The 26,504-nt window shown below is 39.3% G+C and overlaps 1 protein-coding gene across 1 annotated transcript; it reads right to left on the bottom strand.

Moving 5' to 3' along the window:
- Positions 1-77: 77 nt before the first annotated feature.
- On the bottom strand, positions 78-26,493 carry LOC132811628 (BEN domain-containing protein 5-like). The gene is made up of 6 exons (XM_060822828.1): positions 25,893-26,493; positions 22,454-22,593; positions 12,934-13,192; positions 5,101-5,393; positions 4,794-5,004; positions 78-1,051 (listed from the first exon to the last, which is right to left on the bottom strand). Exons 1-6 carry the CDS (start codon positions 26,125-26,127, stop codon positions 801-803), a joined length of 1,389 nt encoding a protein of 462 aa, XP_060678811.1. The 5' UTR covers positions 26,128-26,493; the 3' UTR covers positions 78-800.
- Between the last annotated feature and the right edge of the window lie 11 nt (positions 26,494-26,504).

The following is a 26,504-nucleotide window of genomic DNA, read 5'->3' as shown; positions in this document are numbered from 1 at the left end:
AAGTATACAAGTTTCTATATTTTATAAATTCCAACAATGAATACAAAAGCAAAGGGGTAAGGCTTAGACTATACATAATATTAGTTAAGACACACTTTTAATTTTATATTTGGATTTTTCAACTTACTTTGAGGACATCAAGGTCACAGTCAGAGTACAGAACAGATTCACAAAGATCATACCAAATGTGGAAAGATTTAGTTATAAGGCAAAATTACAGTCTTTCTTAAGATCACAGCCAATATCATGATGAGATCTTTTTCAGTATAAAGAATAATGAACTTGGATTAGGTTAATAAGGAAAACGATATCCAATTAATTGATAATCTATCAAATATAAGATTTAAATTTATCATAACCAAAACAAGATCAAGATAATTATTTACGTTTAAATTCAACTGTTAGGACATGGCAATAGAATCTTTATTAGATGTTAACAGGGAATTGGATAAATGTTTTAATTTAAAAGATACGGAAAAAGGATAAGCCATGGGGAAGAACTAGAAGCTCTGAGATACACCATAGATGTAATGAGCTAAATGGCTTCCTTGTGTAGAATTCTACAATTTGCTTAATTATTTGTACATTTTCACTGATTCAACATTGAGATTTAAAACTTGACTGCTACACAGAAATTAATAGGAAAATGCTTTTTGCAGCACCGTTTTATGGTAAATAAGTGACATGAAAAACAAGCAAATTTCACTATAATAAAATCAAATAACAGTTATATACTATTAACAGCCGGAACAGACATGAACAGAATTTTCTGATCATACAACGTATTAGTTGTCACTGGATTATTCATAAATAAAGGTTTCAATCTCTTCCTTGATGGGTACCTCAGATCTCTCACAATGTGCATGAATTTCACATTTTAATCCTATCTCACATTCACAGTTCCTAAACTTTGATATGTCTGCTTTGGCTTTGCGCCACTGCTTATTAATGTCCATTATTTTTTCCCCAATGTATCGATTAACTTTATTTAGTCGCTTGTGAATCTCATTGTCATCTTTGGCATCTTGTCGTATTCTGTTCAGTAATTGTTCTGTCGAGGAAACAGAATTTTATTTAGTTTCATTAACAAAATAAATACGATATTCAAAAATATTCCTCTAAAGCTGTACATCTTGGGGACTAATTTACTTTTCAGAAACTTAAATATACTCCAGATGCTTGTTGTTGACTGAAGATGAAGAGTTCAAGGCTTGGCCCAGGACTACAGCACATAATCTTGACTGACAGTTCAGTGCGTTCCTGAAGGAGTCCTGTTTTGTCGAAGTACTACTTTTTGAATCGGCTGAGGTCCCATCTGTCTGTTTATACGGTGACAAAGATTTATGGTTCAGTTTAAGAAACAAGAACATTTTCCTCGTATACTGCCTAACATTAATCTAACAATGATAAAAATAAATTCACTGGCTTGTGGGAACCTGTGCACAAACTGGTTGAATTCGCCTACATAACAAATATTGGATATACTCCAAACATTAGGGCAATTGGGACCTCCTGAAGTCCTGAAAGGTGCAATGTGAAGTTAAGTTTGATTTGTATTGGAATAGGTACAGTAACAAAATAAGCAAAATCTTCCTAATTCACTGCAGCTTACCTGCTGTGGTGATATTTACTGTGATGTCAAAGGGTGATTCAGGATTTTGACCCAGTAACAGAGAACGACCAAGGATATTGTTCCAAGTCGAGTGATACGGAGTATGGGTAATGTGTTTCCATGTGATTATTGCCCTTGAGACATGGTAGAATTTATGGCCTCAGCAGGTGCTTTCAAATGTGCCTTGGTGAGTTGCTACTGTGTATCCCAGATAGTAATCATTAATGGCATTAAGGAGAGATTCAAGGTATTGGATGGTGTACCAAACTTTTTTGGATTATGTTCAGCTTCAAGTATTGTTGGAGCAGCAATCTTACAGGCAACTGGATAGCATTCCATCATCATTTTTACTTATGCTTTGTAGATGTTGGACAGGTTTCACCAAAGAAGAGCTGACGTGCTCACCACAGAATTTCAAGCATCTAAATTTGCTTATGTAGCTGCTGTATTCATATGGCTGGTCAAGCTCGTTTCTGACCAATGGTAACTCCCCAGGATAAAGGGTGGGGTGGTGTAGGGAGAGTCGGTGATGGCAATGCCCTTGGTTGTGGTGATCTTCTCTGGTTGTGGTGGTCATTGACTTAGGTGGCAAGTAACCATGTCTAGGTTTTGCTATATATGCATACAAACTTTGTCAAGATCTGAGGAGTTACAAATTGTGCTGAACCTTGTGCAATCATCAAAAACATTTTCACTTCTGATTTCATGATGGAGGTGAGGGCATTGATGAAGACAGATGTAACTAAGTACCCTGAAGAACTTCTCAAACATTGTCTGTAGCTGAGGGATTGACCTCCAGCAGCCACCACCTCGGTGTTAGGATTGACTTCATTTCTGTTGGGACACTAATACCACAGAATGTTCTGAGGGAGGGTCACTGGACCTGAAACATTGACTCTGCGGTTTCTCCAAAGTTGCTGCTAGACCAACTGAGTTTCCCCAACAATTTCTATTTTTATTGTAATAGTAGAGTAATGGGGCAGTAACTGACAGAATTAGATTTGTCTTGCTTTGGGGTCAGGACATACCTGGGAAATTCTTCACATTGTGGGATGGATGACAGTGTTGAAGCTGTATTGGACCAATTTGGCTACAGAATTCTGGAGTACAAATCTTCGGTCTGACTGTTGGACCATTGCAAAGGCTATCAACACAGACAATGTTATTGAGTGCCTACAACCATTTCTTGATATCACGTTGAGTGAATCAACTTGGTTGAAAACAACTTGGCTGGAGATGACAGAAGAGGCCAGATAGATAATGTACTTGGCACTTCTGGCTGAAGATGCTTGGTCTTTTCTTTTTCATTAATATGCAGGGCTCCCCCCAATGGGAATATCTGCAGAGTCTTCTCCTCCTGTCCACTGCCATATATCACTGCATGAAAAGACTTTTAAAAAATTAATTCACAGATTATAGGCGTCGCTGGCTATAACATTTATAGCTTCTCGCTAATTGGCCACAGGGCATTTAAAAGTAAACCAAATTGCTGGGAGTCTGGAATCACATGTAAATAAAGACAGCAGTTTCCTGCCCTGAAGAACATTAGTAAACCAGATGGGTTTTTTTCCAATAATCAAAATGGTTCATAGTCATCATTAGTCTTTCAATTCTGGATTTTATTGATTTCAAATTCCACAGAGTTCTGATTTGATCAATTAGTATGGGGCCTCTTTGGTTTCAGTATTGCACACTGCTTTCATTATTTGGCAAGCATATAGTATCATTATAATCTCACCAGGTTGGCACTGCTTTTGGCACACCCTCATGCATTTCATTGAATTGATTCTCTGGTTTGATAGAAATAGTAAAATGACGGATATTACTCTTAAGACAACAGATTGCGGTTGAATGCAATTCTGCTATTGTTTAACAGTACACGATGATGGCCAGTTTTGAGCTGCAAGGTCTGTTCTTAATTTATCCTATTTAGTACAGCAGTAATGCTACATTACAGAATGGAGGGTATCCTGAATGGGAAAATAGGATTTCAACTTCATAAGGACTGTGTGGTGATCAGTGTTACCAATGTGTCATGGATAGATGCACCTGTTATACAGATTGGTGACAATGAGCTGAACAGCTTCTTTCTCGTGTTGGCTATTTTAGGATGTGCCATAAACTCAGATTTGAAGCTAAAACATATAAAGTAGGTGCTGATGTAAACCATTCAACCCTTTGACCCTGCTCCATTGTCCAATAAGATCATGGTTGACCTGTTTGTGTTTTAGATTCCACATTCCCATCCAACTCAATAACCCGATATTTTCCTGCCTAACAAGAATTTATTGATTTCTATCTTAAAATATTCCATGATACTGCCTCCACCACCTTCTGGGGCAGTGATCCAAAACAACTAAAAGAGAAAAAAAAATTCCTCTTATCACTGTCCTAAAAGGGTAATTCCTAATTTTACAACAGAGAATCCTAGTTCTGGACTGACTCACAAGAGAAAACATTCTTTCCATGTCCATATTGTTAAGACCATTCAGGATCTATAGGCTTCAGTCAAGTAACCTCACTCTTCTAAACTCCAGTGGAAGGAAGTGCTTCTGAAATATTTCCTCCACAGTGAGTCCATTTTGTCATTTCAAAACTGGCATGTCCCTAGAAATGTTAACCAAAGCAAAACCATAGGATAGTAATATTCAATATTTAATTATTAAAGTTCACACTTACATGCAAACATACATCATTTACATACAAAAACTTGTGCTTTTAAACTATTTTTGGAAATGGTTATCATGGTCTCAGGGCTTATCAGTTTAGTTCCACTTCAGAGAAGTACTACATCAATGTGGAATTCTGCAACCTACTGCACGGAGGTCCTTTCTCACCCCAACCTCTCATCCAACTCTTCACCATGATTTTGCGATTCTTGTCACCAGGTTAGGCACTCACAATGATGTTGCTTTGCTTTACTGAAGTGAAAAGTAAACTTCTCTTTTAGAATTGCTTTAACTTTGCAAAGTGAAGAAAAAAATTGTAAAATTTTACAAAATGAAAATTAGCATTCTTGGTACAGCAGAATTCTGATACTGTCACTCATGATGCAAGACTCAATGCAATATCTGTAAATTTTGTGGGTAAGCAGGATGGGGAGAGAAAGGACGATTCTAAGGCATAATAAATACACAAAAATAAATGAAACAATTTGTTTTGGAAATGTTCCTGAGCTCACCTTTAATAATCTGTACTTTATAAGGGGAAAGAGGTGGCTTGGGTGACGACTTTGTAGAGTTGCATGCAATTCCAGTGACACTTCTGTCCTTCAAAGTGTCCACTCCCCACACAGCTACAGCCAAGCACTTTGTAAACCTTGAATCACTTGGCTGGCGTTTCACAGTTTCCCACTTGTCCTCATCAATCCATATATTAGCTCCAATGTGAACCTATATTTACAAATTGTATTAGAAACCTGAGATTGTAATTTCAGCTGGTATATACAACACATGGGAAGTATCTCTCATACATAAAGCTAAGCTCACCTTTCCATCCTGAACTGAGTAAATGTTAGGCTGAGTCAAAGCAATTGCTTGGGTTGAAGTCCATGGACATGGTACCATGTTATTCCCATTTTCAATCTGACTCTCTAGATGATCAGAGGTACTTGGAGTTGGAAGGAGAGCATGTGGACTTTTCTTGGAAGGATAAACTCTTTGTTGCATGTTCAAATGATCTTGCAGAATAGAAGTTACTGGAGTACTTGAAATCATTTGATGTGTTGATGTGTTGTCAACCAGCTCCTCCTCAGGATTTGACCCATGGTACTGTTCTGGTACTGAAAATGTGAAATATTGAAAATAATTGAAATGAAAAATCAAAAGGCTAATTCATGAACTAATGTTAGTATGGATTGCAAGATTTTAAATGTCTGTGAATAACCCTTCCTATGCAAGCTATCAAAGTCCATTTATATTTTAGGTTGTGCCATCAGCTACCAGATCACTAAAATAGCAGCTCGTGCCCTAACATTAGTTATAATACTGAAACTTTTAGTAAACATTTGGAAAGGAACAAACAAGAAACAAGTCAATAACACAGAATAAGAAAAGACAACTGAAAAATTTGTTCAGCTATAGTTTTACAAAACGTAACCTGAATGATGCCAGCATTTGAATAGGAAAGTCATTCTGGGTAGTCAAGTGTGCATGCACAATTACATGCTGTAAAACTAATTTCCCCTTGAATCCAGGTGCTTGGATTCCTTCTATCATTAGATTAGATTAGACTTACAGTGTGGAAACAGGCCCTTCGGCCCAACAAGTCCACACCGACCCGCCGAAGCGAAACCCTCCCATACCCCTACATTTATCCCTTACCTAACACTACGGGCAATTTAGCATGGCCAATTCACCTGACCCGCACATCTTTGGACTGTGGGAGGAAACCGGAGCACCCGGAGGAAACCCACGCAGACACGGGGAGAACGTGCAAACTCCACACAGTCAGTCACCTGAGTCGGGAATTGAACCCGGGTCTCAGGTGCTGTGAGGCAGCAGTGCTAACCACTGTGCCACCGTGCCGCCCATGGCATCAATGGAACAAGGCCTCAGCCTGTTATTATGGATTGCAATGTGGTAGCCTTAAGTGGTCACAATAGAATTTCTTACACCAAAAAATATTCCTCAGCCTGTGTGGGACATTTTCCATTTTTATTTTGCATCTAAAGCAACATTGATTAATCAACTGGTTAAAGTAGGTCTTCTTTTTGGTGTAAAAAGTTCTATCATGACCATTTAAGGCTACCATACTGCAAGTTAGCACACGTGCCCCCACCTCCCAATTATTCCTTGGCAGCACTCATCAATAGAGTCAATTATAAAGCACAAATACCTGTCTGTGAATAAGTTTTATACAGCTATATGAGTTTTATTAACACTATTACCTCTAAGAGTATATATGTACTCCTAAATATAAGGTAATTGAATATGGTATCTCAAAGTAAATCTGTGCCCATTAGTCTTTGCTTAAGTCAAACCATTTCATTTATCATAGGGTCTTAAATAAGAGGCAACTTATTACAATATTTAAAAGTCAGATTGCTGAGAAATTGAGTTTGGTTTGTCTGCTTTTGACAGTAGTTCAAAGGTTGTTAGGGATATATTCCATGAATGCAAGTACAGAAAACCTAGGACACAATTTGACAAGAGCCAGAACTTTGGTAATCTTCACTGCAGGGATATTTGTTGTACTTAAACAGCAAAATTTGATGAAAGCCAAACAACGTTATCTGTCCAAAGAGAATTAAGACAGTGGTAGAAGATTAAAGCAGAAGAATTTCAGCCTCCAAGTACAGTCTTAACTCTATAATTTTAGATCTTTTTCATGGGATAGACTGGACATTAAATGTCAACAGTGTCCTAAACTGCAGGTTCAAGGTATTGAGTCTGCCAAGAATCAACAGGTTTCAAACTCCCATTGTTGTGGTAAGTCATTTTGGAGCCAACACTACCCAAGTATACCCTACAGATCTTTCTCTTTGCAGGAACATCACCATTAGATATTAAGTGACTGGCACAATTAATTTTGAGTCTTGGTTACGCAAACCACAGATATGAGACACTGTGGGAGACATTACAACTCACTGAGAAAGTCTAAGCATATTGCTATCACTCTGCTGACCACAGAAAGGGAGCACAGACCTTCACACTATTCACACCATAAATTGGTGCCAACTCTGAGTGCATGATCCATTGGCTTAATGTAATTTTTCCATCTAGATGTGTTCTTTGCCATCCAATCAGTAAAGGTGTTAAAGGTGAAAGTTTCAGAACCCATCATCTTCCACTGAAAATAAGGCTTTGGTAAATTGATAAAACTAGAAGTTTAGATTAAAATTTTATGATTAGTCACAGTAAACATTGTAAAATTTGCATTTATTCTATGACCAATAGTGGTGCTCTTATACAATCATGGAGTAATGGCACAGTTTGCTTTTGTCCATTCTACTTCATTGCAAATCTCAGCCAAATCATTACACAAATATTCTAACGAGAGGCCAAGTGGTTTCTATCACAAGGGAAAATTATGAAATTGGGCCATAACCTCTTTTTCCTGGGGCTACCATACAGCAAAGGTATAGGTGGCAATCTCCATTCTTTAAAGTAGTACACAGGAAGAGAAATAAATCCAAAAGATTAGATTAGATTCTCTACAGTACAGAAACAGGCCCTTCGACCCAACAAGTTCACACCGACCCTCCGAAGAGAAACCCACCCAAACCCATTCCCCTACCCTATATTTACCCCTGACTAACGCACCTAACACTGTGGGCAATTTAGCATGGCCAATTCACCTGACCTGCACATCTTTGGATTGTGGGAGGAAACCGGAGCACCTGGAGGAAACCCACGCAGACAGAGGGAGAATGTCCAAACTCCACACAGACAGGCGGGAATTGAACCCAGGACCCTGGCGCTGTGAGGCAGCAGTGCTAACCACTGAGCCACCGTGCCGCCCTTGAGGCTGGATAACCAACCTCAAAAAAGTTTTCTTTTCACACCTGTACCCTCATCTTATAACAACCACACACGGACACATAATTATGTGACCATGAATAACCAATTGCTATTAGCTATGTCACTGGAAATTGCCCATTACAACATAATTAGATTAGATTAGATTAGACTTACAGTGTGGAAACAGGCCCTTCGGCCCAACAAGTCCACACCGACCCGCCGAAGCGCAACCTACCCATACCCCTACATTTACCCCTTACCTAACACTACGGGCAATTTAGCTTGGCCAATTCACCTGACCCGCACATCTTTGGACTGTGGGAGGAAACCGGAGCACCCGGAGGAAACCCACGCAGACACGGGGAGAACGTGCAAACTCCACACAGTCAGTCGCCTGAGTCGGGAATTGAACCCAGGTCTACAGGCGCTGTGAGGCAGCAGTGCTAACCACTGTGCCACCGTGCCACCCCGTGACTGCTTTATGATTGGATCATACAGAACTTACAATAAAATGATGTTTATTTTTGTTTATGAATGCTGATGAGGAATGACTTTACACAATATCAGTTCCCTTCGGATGGCCCTGCCCACTGTCTAGGGGCATACAAACTTGTCAGTTACTTCATTGTGCTTGAGTAGCCATGGCACTACTCTCTTCTTAATCTAATTCCTGTTTTTTTTTTGATGGGGGTAGGTTGGTGGAAGTGGAGAAGCAGCTGGAATTCAATAAGTAAATGTGACAAGGACATTGCAAAAAAAAACTAATAGACTCTTAAATCTGTGATAAAATGAATTCAATACAAGTTTAAGTAAAGCCTAACTACAGAACACTTTGATGAAGTTGAGAAACAATAATGCAGCTTCACTTGCATGCTATCTGACATGAGGGAAACTCAAATATCACGAAAGATTTTAAATACTGAGCAGAAGAGGAGAGAGATTAATTTAATAAATTTTAAAAGGAATGAGATAGAGTAAATAGAAGCAGATTCTGGATCAGTGGTGCTGGAAGAGCACAGCAGTTCAGGCAGCATCGAACGAGCAGTGAAATCGATTTCGATGCTCGTTGGATGCTGCCTGAACTGCTGTGCATTTCCAGCACCACTGATCCAGAATCTGGTTTCCAGCATCTGCAGTCATTGTTTTTACCTAAATAGAAGCAGACCCCGTACCCATTAATTGAAGGAGCTGGAATGAGGGCATAAATAAAAATATTTAAAAGAAAGGTTTAAGGTAAGACTGTAAACATAGACAGAAGTATGCTGTTCAGCCCAGTGAGTCAGCTCTGCCATTCAATGAGATCATGGCTAATTTGATAATCCTCAATTCCACTCTCGTCTTTTCCCCACAACTCTTGATTTCTTCATTGATTAAATATCTGCTTCATTGAGTTACTTTCAATTGGGTTCAAATTTGAAGAAGATTATTCATCTTGTCCTGGATTATCCTTTGACAGGATGATTAATTCCACTTACCCGGTCAGGATCCTATATTATTTTAATCAGCTCTATGAGGTCATAAACAAACACAGAATGCTGGAGAAGCTCAGCAGGCCTGGCAGCATCTGCGGATAAAGAAAGAGTTAATGTTTTGAGTCTGGACTCGTCTCAAAACTGAAAGGTTTTTGAAATACTTTTTAAAAGTACTTTTGGCAGAGGCAGAGATGCAGTGCAAAAGGGTTGTTAATGGTGGAGAAAGCAAAAAAGAGATGTAAAATGGAAATAAATTAAGGTGTAAAAGGGAGCAAATGGGTAATTTCCACTTACAGCAAAGTAAACAAGGCAAAGCTGTGGGAGGGACAGAATGTAAGAAAGATGGGAGAAAAGAGCTAACGTGGTCACTTTCTGAAGTTATTGAATTCAATGTTGAGACCTCGAAGCTGTAAAGTGCCTACACAGAAAATGAGATCCTTAGTCCCTTGAGCTTGTTTGTGCTTCATTGAAATTCAGTTAATAAAAAAGAAAATAAATATTGGAGGTGGCCTAGTATAAGGCTGCATCTTCAGAATGGATGCAACAGAAAAACAGGGAGATTGAAATGGATAAGAGTTTTTTCTCAACCAAGGATTCCACCCAATTGCGACTGATAGATTGGATATGGCCAAACATCCTATCATATGCAATTCTGTCCTCATCTTTAACCAAAATGACAAGTTTCCACTTCTTCACTTTCCACCCTCCTAGTCTCTGCATTCAAAAGATCGTCCTCTTTCTAAGCATTATTTCTAATGCCTTCCAGCAAGTCAGGCAACATCGGAGGAGCAGAACAGTTGACGTTTCGGGTATAAGCCCATCATCAGAAATGTGGAGGGGGAAGGGTGCTGGGAGATAAATTGGGGTGGGGGTGAGGTAAGGTAGGTGGGTTGGCAATAAATGGATACAAGTGGGAGGTGGGGAGGGTTTGTCGAGTGGATAGGAGGGAAGGAAGATGGACAGGTAGGACAGATCAAGACAACAGTGCAGAGTTGAAGGACTGGATCTGGACAAGCTGGTGGGAAGGGACATTTGGAAATTGGTGAAGCCAAAGTTGATGCCTTGTGGTTGTAGTCATACTGGATTTGAAATGTTAACTCTGTTACTCTCTCTACAGATGCTGCCAGATCTGCTGAGTTTTTCCAGCATTTCTACCTTCTGCAATTGTCCTGGAATGTGCCATGGTGTTCTTCCTCTAGTTGGCGGGTGGTTTTGATTTGACGGTGGAGGAGGCCCAGGATTTGCATGGCTTGGTTGGGGTGGTAGTGGTGGTAAATGGGTGGGGTGTGCTTATGTGTGTGAGGGGGAGTTGAAGTGGTTGCCCACAGGGCTGTTTGGTGTGTGCAGACCAGAGATATTCACTGAACCGCTCCACGAGTTGGCATCCTGTTTCCCTGACGTAGAGCAGGCTACATTGAGAGCAACAGTAAATGAGGCGGGTAGTTGCGCAGAAGAACCTCTGCTCAACTTGAAATGATTCTTTATGGCTATGGACAGAGGTGATGGGGGAGATGTGAGTGCAGGTTTTATACCTTGTGCAGCGGTAGGGGAAGGTAGCTAGTGTAGAGAGTTGGTGAAGGGAATTGAGGAGGGAATGGTCTCTGCAGAACGCAGTTAGGGGTAGGGAGAGAAATATATTTTTGGTGGTGGCACCTGACTCTCCATTACCACACTAGTCTAGTCTGCCAACACTCCTAATGCTTCCTCACTCCACTATGGCACATTCCAGGACAATTACAGAAGGTGTAACACTTGCCCATTTGCCTCCTCTCTCCTCACCATCCAAGTGCCAAAACTAATCTTCCAGGTAAAGCAGCATTTCACTTGTACATACTTCTATCCAGTTTACTACATTTGCTGCTCATGATGCAGGGTCCTTTATTTTGCTAAGACCAAACTCAGACTAGATGATCACTTTGCAAAACACCTCTCCTGCCTGTATGAATGACCTGACCTCCCAGTTGCTTGCCATTAAATCAACCATCTTCCTATCATGCTAACATTTTTGGCCTGGGCCTGCTGCAGTGTTCCAATGAAACACAAAGCAAGTTTGAGGAACAACTTATTTTCCATTGAAGACATTCTACATCTCTGAGGTCTCACTGTTGAACTTAATACAATCTGCTTCTGAAGGTATTATGTATGTTCTCCATTTTTCTTACAATTGCCCACAAACCTCCCCACCAGCCAAACGCAACCACCACCACCCTATCCTACAACCTTATTTTGTTTGTAACAAACCCAGGAATTGCTGGATAAACTCAGAAGGTCTGGCAGCATCAGTAGAGAGAGTAAGAGAGTTAACATTTCAAATCCAGTATGACTCTTTTTCAGAACTGTCAGCATGGTCTGAAAGATGGCAATGGACTTGACATGTTAACTTTGTTTCTCTCTCCACAGATGCTACCAGACCTGCTGAGTTTCTCCTGCAATGTATGTGTTTGTGTCAGATTTACAGCATCAGTAGTATTTTGCCTTTATCTTGTTTATGTCTCATTTGCTTTGCTCTTAAAAGGGTGGTCTCATTTTTTCCATTTCACATCTTAATTTACACTAATTTTGCATCACTTTTTCTCTTTCTCTACTATTAACAAACCCTTTGTCTTTTCTACTGGGTCTCTGCCTGTCAAACGTGTGTGTGTGTGTGTGTGTGTGTGTGTGTGTGTGTGTGTGTGTGTGTATGTATGTGTGTGTGTGTGTGTGTGTGTGTGTGTGTGTGTATGTATATATATATATATAAAAACTTTTTCTAACCAACTTTCAGTTCTGAAGAAGTCATACTCTTGCAAAATGTCGATGCCGTTTCTTTTTCCACAGATGCTGCTAGCTCTGCTAAGTTTCTCCAGCATTATCTATGTTTAGTTCAGATTTCCAGCATTCGTAGTATTTTGCCTATGACATCATACCCTGATCAGTTTGAGATATCCCAAACATTAAATTCCTTAAAATTAATTCAGCCACATATGAAACAGGGAAACTATCCCTATAAACGAAATGGCTACAGCAGTTAAAGGAACTGGAAAGTTTAGAGCCAAAAGTGTTAATTTATAAAGAGATACATTATACTTATTACAGAAAACACTTTATGATCATTAGGTTAGCACAAAACTTTGGGTACAAAAGAATTTGAATGATGGGTTACAAACTCAAACTATCACAAGTTAACAACATAATAGTTTAGCAAGTTAAACTTGGAAAAAATGAACATACAGTAACAAAGTCAACTGAATCAACTTAAACATTCCAGTTAGCTAATTAATTTTAGTAAGTCTCCTACTAGATTATGACAGAGATTTGAAGTAACAAACAAAAAAAAATGGAAACACCAATGTCATTATTCATTATTTTAGCATGATGTGGAATCAAAATTTGGAAAGAAGAAACTTACATCTAAATAACTTCAATAGCAGTGCATTCTGAAGATCCATATTAAGGTCCCTCAGTCGCTGTAGTTCAGATGCCAAGTGTTCATATTCTTTTTGCTTTTCTTCAGCAAATCGAAGTTTTGTGGTAACCTTTTTAAGTTCCTGAATCAATCTTTTATTGTTGGCCTTGGCCCGAGAGTATTTATGTTTCAGTTCATCAAAAATCTTTAGTGTTTGGTCATCATCATCACTGCTATCTTCAAAGCAGGAGGTACCTTGTTCCTAAAATAAACAAAATAGTTTGCAGCAAATAATTTGAGGAAAAAAAACTAATCTAAATCTCTATTTTGATGGAGAGAAAAGATTTTGTGTGCGATGTCTAAATCTTGTGAAGACTATAGCAAAAAGTCTACTACATTTCACAAGTAACAAATTATTGAATTGCACAACACAAGCAGTATTGAATTTACACTGAAAGACCAATACAAAAAGTGATTGCTTATGAATTGAAAACAATATGCACATGACTCAATTCTGCTGACTTTTAATTTTCTATTTCTGATTTGTTGGGAGATTTCACTTACTCAACTCACCTATATGACCAGAACATACAGCTGGTCATTTTTATAATGCCACAGATAATATGGGAATATTGCTATTTCTTTTTCCACCCTCACCAAATGGTAACACACTGGCAACAGTCAAACTTAGAAATGGTGAAAAAACTGAAACTGCTGTCCAGAAAGCAAATTATGTACTTCCAATCTATTACTCACTTAAAATTTAAATGGCTGAGCCATTAGGCAAGTGGAATCCATTTTGTTTTGGAGTATGATTTTAACCTGTGCTTAACTATTTGCAAGGATGGCAATTTTAATGGTTTCTTGGATTAAAATAAAAATGCTTAGGAATGGACAAAAACAAACAGTCAAAGGAGAAAGAACAAGAAGAAATCTTAAATGTATTGACCGGCTCAGTTGTTCAATTTGCAACTGAGGGAAACAGATTAGAAACCCTCTAATGTGACTCCTGGACTATGCGGTTAGCTCCACATCAGGGCTGTGGAGATTTTGGTGATCTTACACCTTGTGCTTGTGAAAACGAGACAGGAAGTATTAGCTGGTGTTCTTCATTCTGATCACTATTCAGGGATGCCTTCTGTCACTCAAGATTATACAGTGCATAGCTCCAAGAGCTTCTCCAGGTTCTCAGTCTTTTGCGTAGTTACAATGAATGACGAATTAGGGAAATCAAGACCCAAATTTCAAAAACCTTAAAGATGGGGAAAACATGCTGAAAATAAAACTGTAAATAAAAAAAAGTTGGACTAACTCAAGCTGTATAGTTTTAAAATTAGAAGCCATATACATGAAACATCCACAATACTTCAATCTTGTATCCTTCCACCACTGACACAGTAGTAACAGCATTGAAAAGAATACACTTCAGAAAATTACCAAGGTTCTTGAGACAATACTGTCCAAATCCACAACCTTTACCATCTAGAAAGACAAGATCAGCAGATACATAGGAACGCCAGAAATTGCAAGTTCCCAGCCTAGCCACGAACCATCTTGACAAGCAAAAAGTATTTGTTCCTTTACAAACTTTCTCCCCAACAATCTTATGTGGCTTTCAACATTAAATAGGCTGAGGGGCATCTCACAGTTTCAGATGTGGATGAACTGCCAAAAGTAGCAGTAAATGCAGACACAGTTACAACATTTAAAAGACATTTGGACAGGTACGTGAATAGGAAAGGTTTAGTGGGATATGGGCCAAATGCAGGCAAATGGGACTAGTTTAGCTTGGGAAACGTGGTCAGACGATTTGGACTGAAGGATCTGTTTCCAATCTACATCACTGCATGTGACTACACATGACATTGAATAGAATTAAAATTGTCTTTTATCTCCATCTCATTAAAAACCTGTTTTTCTCTTTTCAAACTGTTTTGTGCCAAATTTACAAAAGAATGACCAAGAAATGTTCACAATTGAAGAAATAGGAAGATTGCTTGGCCTGTCAAGCCTGCACTGCCATTCAACAGAATGCTGGCTAATCTTCTCCCTCAATCTTTCCCTGCCTTCATCCCATATCCCTCGAGACACCAAAGATTAGTTGGTCTTGCCCCCAGGATATGAAATTTCAAATGTTCACAACAGAATGAAGGAACTTCTCATCTGTCTCCTAAATGAATGGCCCTTATCCTGAGACTGGGCGTCCATGTTCTACATTTCCCAACCAGAATAACAACTGCTCAGTGTCTAACCTATGCAACTCTTCAAAACTTGTCTATTTCAATGGATCACCTCTCATTTCCCTAAACTTCAAGAAAATGGTTTCAATTTACTCAAATTCTAATCCCAAGGCAACCCTCTCATCCCAGGGACCAAATAGCTTTGCTATTGCACCTCAGATGCAAAATATCTTTCCTTAATACAGAGGTGAAAGCTTTGGTGTGGTTTAATTAAAGACCATTTCAAACATAGCAAGACTTAATTTAAACCCATTGTAATAAAGGCCAACACATCAATGTTTTTCCTAATTGCTTGCAGTATCTGCATACAAACTTTATGTTCATTATACATTCTCACTAAAGTCCCTCTGAATATGTATATTTACACACTCTACAACTTATAGAAATACCGTTTTTCTGTTCTTATGAATAAAATTAATAACATTGCACATCACCATATCCATCGGCCATCTTGTTAACTACTCATTTAAAAGGTCTTTACCCTTTTGCAGCCTCTCTGTCATCATTACAGCATGCATTCCCATGTTGTGCAGCTAAAGGGGAACTTTTAACATTTCATGTCAGGAGTTTTGTTTTAACATTGTGTCACACTTGGCATGAAACAGAGTTGCACAGTCCAAATGGATACTGTTTTGGTGCAGCCTCTCTTGCATCCTGATACCTCTTGTCTTCTGCCAGATTTTGCTCTCACTACCTCTTGAGCTTCAAACTTACCTCAAAATTCTGCAACCTGAAACTGCTCTCATTCTGAAACTGCTCTGCCTGTCTATCACCAATCATCTCCCAAGTCCTTGCTCACAGCAAGGGTTCAGGACAGGGAAACAGCAAGTGGGAGGGATTGATAGTAAAAGGGTCAAGAAGCAAGATGTGTGGAAACTGTAGTATACACCACTGATGACGACCAGGGAGGTTGAAGTGTTGGGGACATTGTGAGCGGGAGGTCAGCAAACAAGAGGTACATAAGCAGATTTAGCTTACTTCTCTTTCATGTATCAACTTCATCAACTTCTCAAGTAAATGCCTTTTTCTTTTGCTGAGAAAGAGTGGTCCTATAGAACCTAACTATAGCTTTTACATTGGTTGCAATGGCAAAGTTGCATATGTTTAATGTTTCATTTAAAATGTACTTTCAGAAACAACTAAAATGTTAAGTGAGAACTTAGTGTATTGTATTCCTGAAGAAGGGCTCTGGCCCGAAACATTGAATTTCCTGTTCCTTGGATGCTGCCTGACCTGATGTGCTTTAACCAGCAACACATTTTCAGCTCTGATCTCCAGACCTCACTTTTTACTATTGTATTGTTTCCCAATTTTAAACAATCTTGTGGCCACCTTTCATTGGTTTATTAAACACTTTTAATCTTCAGACTTGCTATTATATTTGAAACACTTTTTTTAAATCTAATGCTATCCTTAAGTTGTATAGTAAGCCACAAATAGATCTTTATTCTTGCAGAAAAAAATTAATTTGTTTTGAAAATTTCACTTTCATCAAGTCTGTAATGAGACCTGTAGATCAGTAGGTAGAGCTCAAAGCCAGTGTAAGTGAGCTGGTTACAGTTGAATAAGTTCTGTTTAATATCACTATCTCCAATACCTTCCATTACTTTATTGATGATTGAGTGTGGCCTGTTGTTGTGATAACTGGCTGGGTCAAATTGCCCCAGTTTTGAGGACAGGACATTTCGATAATTGTAACGGAACAGTGGTTTAGGGGCACGGCTAGTTCTAAAGCACGTCTTGGTTGTCAGATTCTGTAGCCATTGCAAAATCCAGCTCTTTCAGTCATTTCTTGATATTGTATGGAATAAATCAAATTGGCTGAAGACTGACATCAATATGCTTTGGACCTCAGTAGGAGGCTGTGATCATTATCAACCTAGCACTTCTGGAAGCAACAACTTGCAAATGCTTCAGCCTTGTCTTTTGCACTGACGTGATGGGCTCCCCCAGTGTTAAAGATGGGAATACTTGTACAACACCATTCACAACTTAGACTTGATCCATTAGTAGAGAGCTCTCTCAGCTCAATATATTACATGTTGATCCCTCTGCTTGACATGTAAGCCCTGCTGCAGTTTCACCAGATTGACAACTCATTTTCAGACTTGCCTAATGCTGTTTCTGCCATTCCCTCCTGCACATTTCGTTGAACTAGGCTTGGTTCTGTATTTTGAATTCCGAAGAAGAGTCACTTGACCTGAAACATTAACTCTGATTTCTCTCCATAGATGCTGCCAGACCTGCTCAGCTTTTCCAGCAATTTCTATTTTTGTTTCCAATATTCTATATTTCAGTTCAGCAATTTTTCTCCACAAAACATGCTCAATGCTCTTGATGATTAAGTGGGTGTGAAGTGTAGATTAGAAGAGTTCCAATTGCAAGACCCACAATATGAAATCTGGTTTGTAATGAACTGCAAGATGATAGCATGCATGGCAACGGATGTAATAATTCACATCTAAGATCAACAGTAACATTAATGCACGTGAAATAGCATGCCCAAGTGTTTCCTGCTCAAGGATAGAGTAGTGGATTCAAAAGCAACATTCAGCGAACACTGGAAGTCTTAAAAACAAAATGCTGGAAAATTCAACAGATGTGGGGACATCTGTAAGAAGAAATTCAGTTAATGCTTCAGAACAATTCCAATAAAATGAAACAGTTGTAAAGTCACTTTCCTCAGTTTTTGATAATTTTCTTTCTTGATTTACTCATTCATTCATTTGCCAGAATTACTAGCCAAGAATCCTGATTGCCAAAGGTCTTGTAAAAAGAGAATTAAAAAGACTTTTTCCAGATAAAAGTTAAAAGGTGATTTATGACCTATAACTGATTTATTACCTACAGTCTGCCTTAGTAAGATTCTTCAATCGTCTTCAGTGGAAGGAAGTATGCTGTTGCTTGCCCTTTTCACACAGGTTCCAGGTCTCCTGCAGAGGGCATTGCACTGAAACAAATCTTTGATTAAGCTGTGCAAATGCTCAGAAAATCTCTGAGCAGCTGTAACTAAAATGAATAGTGAGTACCATTAGTTTACTGCGGACCTTAAAATATGGGTCAATATTTAACTAGGTAATCCAAAATGGTTCAGAGGTAAATTAAAGTTGTAGAGATGTAACGGACCCTTTGGTCCAACTTGTCCATGCCGACCAGATGATATACTAAATTAATCTAATCCCTTTTGCCATCACTTGGCCCACATCCCTCTAAACCCTTCCTATTCATATACCCATCCAGATACCTTTTAAATGTTGTAACTATACCAGCCTCAACCACTTCCTCTGGTAGCTCATTCCATACACGCACCATGCTTTGCACGAAAAAATTGGCCGTAAGGTCCCTTTTAAATCTTTCCTGTCTCACCCTAAACCTATGCAGTCTAGTTCTGGAATCCCCCAACCCAGGGAAAAGACTTTATCTATTTACATTATCCATGCCCCTTATGATTTTATAAACCTCTATAAGGTCATCACTCAGCCTCTGCACTCCTGGGAAAACAGCCCCAGCCTATTCAGCTTCTCGCCATAGCTCAAACCCTCCAAGCCTGGCAACATCCTTGTAAATCTTTTTGAAACCTTTTAGGTTTCACAACATCCTTCCGATAAGAAAAAAACCAGAATTGTACATGATATTCCAAAAGTAGCCTAACCAATGTCTTGTACAGCCGCAACATGACCTCCCAACTCCTATACTCAATACTCTGGCCAGTAAGGGAAAACATACTAAGCTTGTTCTTCACTATCCTTTCCAACTGAGATTCCACTTTCAAGGAAATATTAACCTGCACTCCAACGTCTCCTTTTTCAGCAACAACTCCCAGGACGTTGCCAAAGCATCTTTGTAAACCCAACTTGAATCTATGACATACACATTGACATTTACATAGGAAACAAATTCACCTGCCTTTCACCACTACTGTTTGTATATATTTGTGCAAATACAATTTGTAATTAGATTAGATTTCTCTACAATGTGGAATCAGGCCCTTTGGTCCAACAAGTCCACACCTATCTTCCGAAGAGTAACTCACCCAGACCCATTTCCCTCCAATTAATGCGATATTTGTTGCATGGCATTGCTGACTAAGAAATCATTCAATGACCATCCTTAATTGTACTGATGCTGCTGTGGTAAGCTTCCTTCTTGAACCTTCTTCTGATGTCCTTGCCTTTCTGGGTATACTTCAACTCTGTTAAGCAAGTTCCAGGATTTTGACAGAGCAATAATAAAGGAATGGCAATATGAAACTTGAAAGGGTTCAGAGAAGATTTACAAAGACGTTGCCAGGGTTGGAGGGTTGTGTTATATGGAGAAGCTGAAGATGGTTCACTGGCTGCATGACTTGTTGGGCAACTGGCAGGTAGTATTATTGACGTGCACCCCTCGCTGCCCTTTCAGAAGGTGTTACCAAAGGAGCCTTGGTGAGTTACTGCAGTGCATCTTCTACATGGTACACACTGCTGTCACACTGCGCTTGTGGTGAAGGGAATGTTGAAGTGGGTTCAACAATGGTTTGTTAATCAAGTAGACTATGTCCTGGAAGATACCTAGCTTTGAGTGTTGCTGGAACTGCCCCGAAACACTAAGTGAGAGTATTCCATCAAGCTTTCAACTTGTGATTTATAAATGGTGGGGAGGCACTGGAAAGACAGGAGGTAAGATACTTGCTGCAAAATTGTTGCACCTAACCATCTTCCATTGCCATAGTGTTTATATGGCTGGCTCAGTTCAACTTTGGATCAATAGTAACCCTCAGGATGTCGATAGGAGGATTTCGCAATGGAAGTACCGTTAAACATAATGGTCATGGATAAATTCTCACTTGTGAGAGGAAATTTTTATCTGAGACGTGTATGGCACAAATGTTCCTAGCCACTTAATAGCCCCAAGCCTGGATGTTGTCCAGGTTTGGCTATAGATGGTCACAGTATCGTTGTCTGCATTTTGGAAGTCCATTTCCCTCTGTTGGCTGGGCAGCTGGTTTAGACAGTGTGAGGCCAACAGCATGGATTCCGGATGAAGGACTTATGCCTGAAACGTTGACTCTCCTGCTCCTCAAATGCTGCCTGACCTGCTGTGCTCTTCCAGCACTGCACTTTGCACCTCAGGTGAGGAGCGAAGTTGAGAATGTCAGTGACCTTCAGGTTAAACTCACCACCAGTTTTGTTTCTCTGTTTCTAATGAATGAGCAGCCCTAAGGTCCTCAGGGACTATGGTGACTTTACCTTGATATTTTTGAATTAGAGTCATTGTACAATCATCAAAATTATTCCCTCTTCTGACCTTATGATGGTGGAAAGGTCTTATTTTATATCAGATTATGATGGCTAAGCAGCCGACACGATCCTGAGGAAGTCTTAGTGATGCACTGTGACTGTGATGATTCATCTCCGAAAACTACACCCATTTTCCTTTGTGCTAGGTATGACTACAACCAACATTGTGTTTTCCTTCAAATTCCACTGACTTCAGTTTTGCTAAGATTTGGTCAAATGTTGTCTTGATATCAAGGGCAATCACTCTCCTTTTACTTCTGGAGTGCAACTCTTTTGTTCATGTTAGACCAAGGTGACATAACACAAACTGAGCACTAATGAACAAGTTATTCCTGAGCAAATTCTTTTTTGACTGCACCATTACTAGATGATCAAGAGTAGGAAGATAGAGTAATACATGGAAGGCTAGATTGGACTTATTCTGCTTTTTGTGGACAGGGCATACTTGGGTAATTTTCTCATTGTTGAGTAGATGCACACATTGAAGCTTTATTGGCACATGTTTCACAAATGAGAACTTATTAGCATTCTTATTAATTTGATTATTATTTTATAAGCACACAACCTGAAAAATCTGTATAAAAGTCATAAGGCAATATTTGAAGCAATGAGAGTTTCCTCAATTCCTTGATTAATGTTTCTTGTACAACAAAAAAAAATCAGAAATAGACTATTTGCTTGCTCTTTGTAGGACATTGCTTTATGCAAATTAATTACATTTGATTTCATAGCTTTTCAAAAAAAAATTTTATGACCCCTGTGACTGTCCTGCAAAAGTAATCTGAGGGTTGGAAGATATCGTGATCATGTAACTTATAAGATTCTATTCAAATGAGGACAAGTATGGAGCAAGTATATTATTTCTTCAGTTCACAATTACGTGTTATTACATAAAATTAATCCTACAAAACATCTGAATGAACTACTGAAATGCAAAACCTTACTAGCCTGTATCACATTTATAAATTCCCCAGGATATGTTCCCATATTCAGTTATAATAGCAATTAAATTCTACTCTCTCCATAGATGCTGTCTGGCTTGCTGAAAATCTCGAGCATTTTGTTTGTACTCTAGATTTCCAGAATCTGTGATATTTTGTTTTTTTTTTCCCCAAGTACCTTCTAAAATAAAAGTGTACTGGTTTCCAATCATCTACTAAAACTGAAATATTTACGTCAAGCAAAGAATCTTTGAATTTTCAGGTCGTGTGAAAATGTAAATGTGTCACGTTTGTACTATTAAATCATGGAAGGAAACAAGGAAGCTTGTAAGAATAGTGTATTTTCTGTCTTCAATATGCTCATCTCCATTATTTATGGCAGGCTTATAAATATGAAGGAGGCTGAATTGTGCAGTCTAGTTATTATCTCATCAATTTCACCATTAACTGAGGTACTAGTAATACACCTAAAGTTTCAGCAAACTTTGGTACATGGCATTTCTTGAAAGGACATCAATCACAATCTAAAAAGCGGTGAAGTACTCAAAATTGTTATTGTATTTAGTGCAGATTATGAGAGACCATTATAATTGTTACCTATAGTACTGGAAATGTTTAGTTCCGTTTGCCCAATATTGTTGACAGTCCTGGGTTTGTGGGCATGGTGTTAATGGTGAGGTATTGAATCCTAAGTTCCAAACTCGATGCTGGACTTTGTGAACTGATTTAACTCAGGGTGGTAATAGAGATGGATTTTGCATTTGAGATGGTCTCAACTTGGGACAAGGGAAAAGAAGCCACAGTTCAAATTTTTGAAAAGCATTTAATGAACATTATCAGAAGGTGCATGCTTGTTTGTGGCAGAGCTTATTCTAAAGAACTTGCAATTACATTGGTCATTACAGTTGGATGAAGTTTTGTAGGGATATGAACAGCTGTGGGATTATACCTCCGTGTTTGTCAGCCTTTTCCAAAGAGAAGGGGGTAAAAGGGAAACAAGTGAAACAGAAAAACATTGTTCTAATTTAAAAAAGGTAGCAGATACCCAAACATTATTTAATACCTGGATATTGCTGAGTTGATGCACTTCATCTTCAGTGCTGTTACCATCTTCTGATTCAGACACTTCAACGAAACTTTCAATAATTTTTGGCACTTTGCACTTTTTCAGTTTCAAAAATTTCTCCAGTTCTTGTCTGCTATCTAGGGAATTGTTAACAAATGAAGAAAATAAGATGAATCAAGAACTTTATTGCTGCAGGACATATTTCACCAGACATTGCTTGATTGGAACAATCTAGGCACTTAAATCTGAATTTACATTACTATGAATGTAGCATAAACATCTGAGGGCTTCAGAAAAAAACATTGACATGATGGATGTTTGACAGATTTAATTTTGTTAAGGCTTAAGTAAAAAAAAACTAAATGAGGCAGATCATTTTATTTATTTTATGCACCTAATGTACAAAACAAACTGCCATTTTGACAGGAAGAAGCATTGCTAAATATTTTAAGAGTTTCTAAACATCAAAAACAGTTCACTCAAAAATGAGAAATCTGTTATACAAAATTCCTATTTCTAAAATAATAAAAAACTCAAAAGGAATACTTTCCCGTGGATTGTTCTCAAGAAGTTCAGAGATTGAGATTTGATGGCGTTACTCAAAATCATTAGCATTCAAGACAGGGTAGAGAGAAACTGTTCCCACAATGAAAACAGAAGCAGCGGACACTGATTTAAAGTGAGCAACAAAATAGTCAAAGGCAGCATAAGGAAAAACATCTTTTGATGCTAAGGAATCAAGAAGGCGTTCGCATTTGAAGAATGCAGACTCAAGTTAAAAGGCAACTGGCTAAGTTCCTAACATATAGATGATTTGCAGTTGGGGACCATGTGTAGTGTGTCAAAGTTTGATGATACTAAGGTAAGTGGCAGAGCAAAGTGTGCAGAGGACTGTAAAACTTTGCAGAGGAACATAGATACTTTAAGTGAGTGGGCAAAGGTCTGGCAGACGAAATACAATGTTAATAAATGTGAAGTCATCCAGTTTGGTTGGAGTAACAGTAAAAAGGATTATTACTTGAATGGTAAAAAGTTGCAGCATGCTGCTATGCAGTGGGACTTGGGTGTCCTTGTGCATGAATCATAGAGGGTTGGTCTGCAGGTACAAGCAATTAGGAAGGCAATTGGAATTTTGTCCTTCATTGCTAAAAGGGATTGAGTTTAAAAGCAGGGAGGTTATGGTGCAGCTGTACAGGGTGATGGTGAGGCCACACCAGGAGTACCGAGTTCAGTTTTGGTCTTCTTACTTTAGAAAGGATGCATTGGCACTAGAGGGGGTGCAGAGGAGGTTCACTAGGTTGATTTCTGAGTTGGCTTATGAGGAGAGACTGAGTATATATTCTTTGGAATTCAGAAAAATGAGGGTGGATCTTATAAAATTATAAGATAAGATAGAAGTAGAGAGAATGCTTCCACCGGCAGGTGAAACTAGGACAAGAGGGCATAACCTCAAGATTAAAGGAAGCAGATTTAGGATTGAATTGAGAAGGAACTTCTTCACCCAGAGGATTTTAAATCTCTTGAATTCCTTGCCCAGTGAAGTTGTTGATACTACTTTAGTAAATGTTTTTAAAGCTAAGATAGATACTTATTTTGAACAAAAAGGGACAGAGTAAGAGCGGGTAAGTTGATCAGAGTCCACAAAAAGATCAGCCATGATCTTACTGAATAGCAGAGCAGGCTTGAAGGGCCAGACAGCCTATTCTTGCTCATGGGTCTTATGTTCTTCTGTTCTAACCCCACATTTAAAATGGCTAGTCCACCTAGCCTGCACATCTTTGGACTAAAAAGCTAACTCCTGTTGTATTATTCAGAATTAGGTCTGGCAATGTGCCATGATTTTTTTGAACGGTGGACAGGCTCGAAGGGCCAGCTGGCCTACTCCTGCTCTAATGTTCTACTCCTTGGTTGCTGCCTGACCTGCTGTGCTTTTCTAGCATCACACTCTTGACTCTGATCTCCAGTATCTGCAGTCCTCACTTTCTCCTAGGATCTAGGTACAGTTAATGGTTTACGGAAAGTACCCACATGTCAGGTGGGACAACTTGTTTCAGCATCCTTGAGTGGAAATTCCATGGCTAATTCACTTAGCCTGCACATTCTTGGTCACTATGGGCAATTTAACATAGCGAATCCTGCAGGTCTTTGGACTGTGGAAGGAAACTGCAGCACCTGGAGGATACACATGCAGATACGGGGAGAACATCCAAACTCTCTATTGACAATCATCCGAAAGTGGAGTTGAACCAGATCCCTGGCTGTGAGGCAGCAGTGCTAACCACTGAGCCACCATGCCACCCATCATGTATTGTATACATATAACGGGTTAGCTGGTTTGTACATATCCAAGTGACTCCCATTATAAAAATGCATGCATCATTTGCATGGTTTCCTAAGAACATAACCCCTAAGATGAGCAGGACTTAACTAGACAGTTTTCCTATTTAAAGCCTTTTTAAGAAAATTACATTTCAGAAAAAGAAACACCCAATGTATCCCATTCAACAGCTAATAACATGCCCACTTATCTTGACTGAGAGTTATTAGAACAATTTGTATCCATACACAAGACATGATTGCTGTTTTGCTACAGAGCAATGACAAAGTATAGGATGCGTATGGAACATGCTTCATCTTCTTCAAAAGTATCACAGTACTATAGATTTAGGATAAATTTTGCTTTGGGAGTCACATGGCAAAACAAAAGCTATCAACCAAAAGATATGCTTGAATGGGAAAATTGATAAGTGGTACAATTACCACCTTATGAGTTGCATTGAGTGGCAAGTGGGTAGATCAGTAACACCAGTATTTAGAATCACTGATAGATTTACTACTTGTTCAAGTTACTTGCATCTTGCAAAGTGAGCCTTGCACCTCAAACAGCAATTTGGAAATATTTTTGTTTCTTCACACTAGTGCCTCAGCAAATTTTTTTCAAGTTACGATGTTTTCAAGCATTTTTCTTACTAAAACTTAATTTAAAAATAGGCAAAATCTATTCGTATTAACTGCAAGACCGATCATCAAACTATAGCCTTACAAGACAGTGGTGTATTCCATTGTAATAATTATGTGCTAAGAGGGAAAAATAATAGAAACTCAAACCTAGCTTTTTCACTGCACTGAAGTGAACAATAAAGACGCGGGAGATACAAGAGTTTGAAGTCACCAAATGAAGTGGTTACCTGAGCGAAAACAACGTACAGGTATAATTACTAACCACCAGCATTGGTCGAAGACTCACCCCTCCTGCCCAGCAACAGGAGCATTTGGGGTCGCGGGGCATATATTTCAACCAATTGCGTTTTTTTTTCTGGGGGAGGAACATTCCCATCTCTCATTGGTCTTTCGTTCAGAGCCTAGCAGGTTGGGTAACACTAAACAGTCCTACGTTTCCCTCCCCTCCTTGTTTCCGGCCTGGGTTAGTACCTACCTCCCAGAGCAAGAATCTGGGCCTTCCGGCAGTGCCCCCCCTTGGTAATGGTGCTTGTTTCCGTTTCGCCTGCCCCAGGCCCTGATCCCGGTGCCGGACCTGCTCCCGGCAGCGCCAGTCGATAAACTTGTTTCTTGTTGAAGTCGCATTTAGAGGTGGGGTGGAAATTTTTAATGTGGGACACGGGTATGATATGATGCACTTGGTCCTGCAGGAAGCGCACGCAGGCGAACATGTTGAAAGGCGCCGCCACCACCTTTTCCCTCCTCCTCCTCCCCGCAGTACGGCTCCGAGTAGAGCGGAGGAGAACACAAGCCGGATCTCAGGCTCCACCGCGAACCCCCCAACCAGCAGCTGGCTGCGCCTGACGTCACCGGCAGAGGCGCACCGGCGCCAGCAGCAAGAGGCAGATTCGGATTGTACCCCAGGGCAAACGGCATAGAGTCAGAAACCTGGTGTTCTCACTGGGTCCAAGCTCTGCGTTATGTAAAATCGACGTGGTCAGCAGTGAATCACGTTCCACACAATCCCTGTTGAAATGTATCCAATTTGTTGCAGCGTACCCGTTTCTATCTTGATTATTGTTCATGCATCTTTGCAGAATGGGGTTGT

This window comes from Hemiscyllium ocellatum, chromosome 4 (genome assembly GCF_020745735.1).
Source record: "Hemiscyllium ocellatum isolate sHemOce1 chromosome 4, sHemOce1.pat.X.cur, whole genome shotgun sequence".
NCBI classification, from domain to species: Eukaryota; Metazoa; Chordata; class Chondrichthyes; order Orectolobiformes; family Hemiscylliidae; genus Hemiscyllium; species Hemiscyllium ocellatum.
Note: the sequence above shows the minus strand (reverse complement) of the source record. Positions and strands in the feature narration are given on the sequence as shown.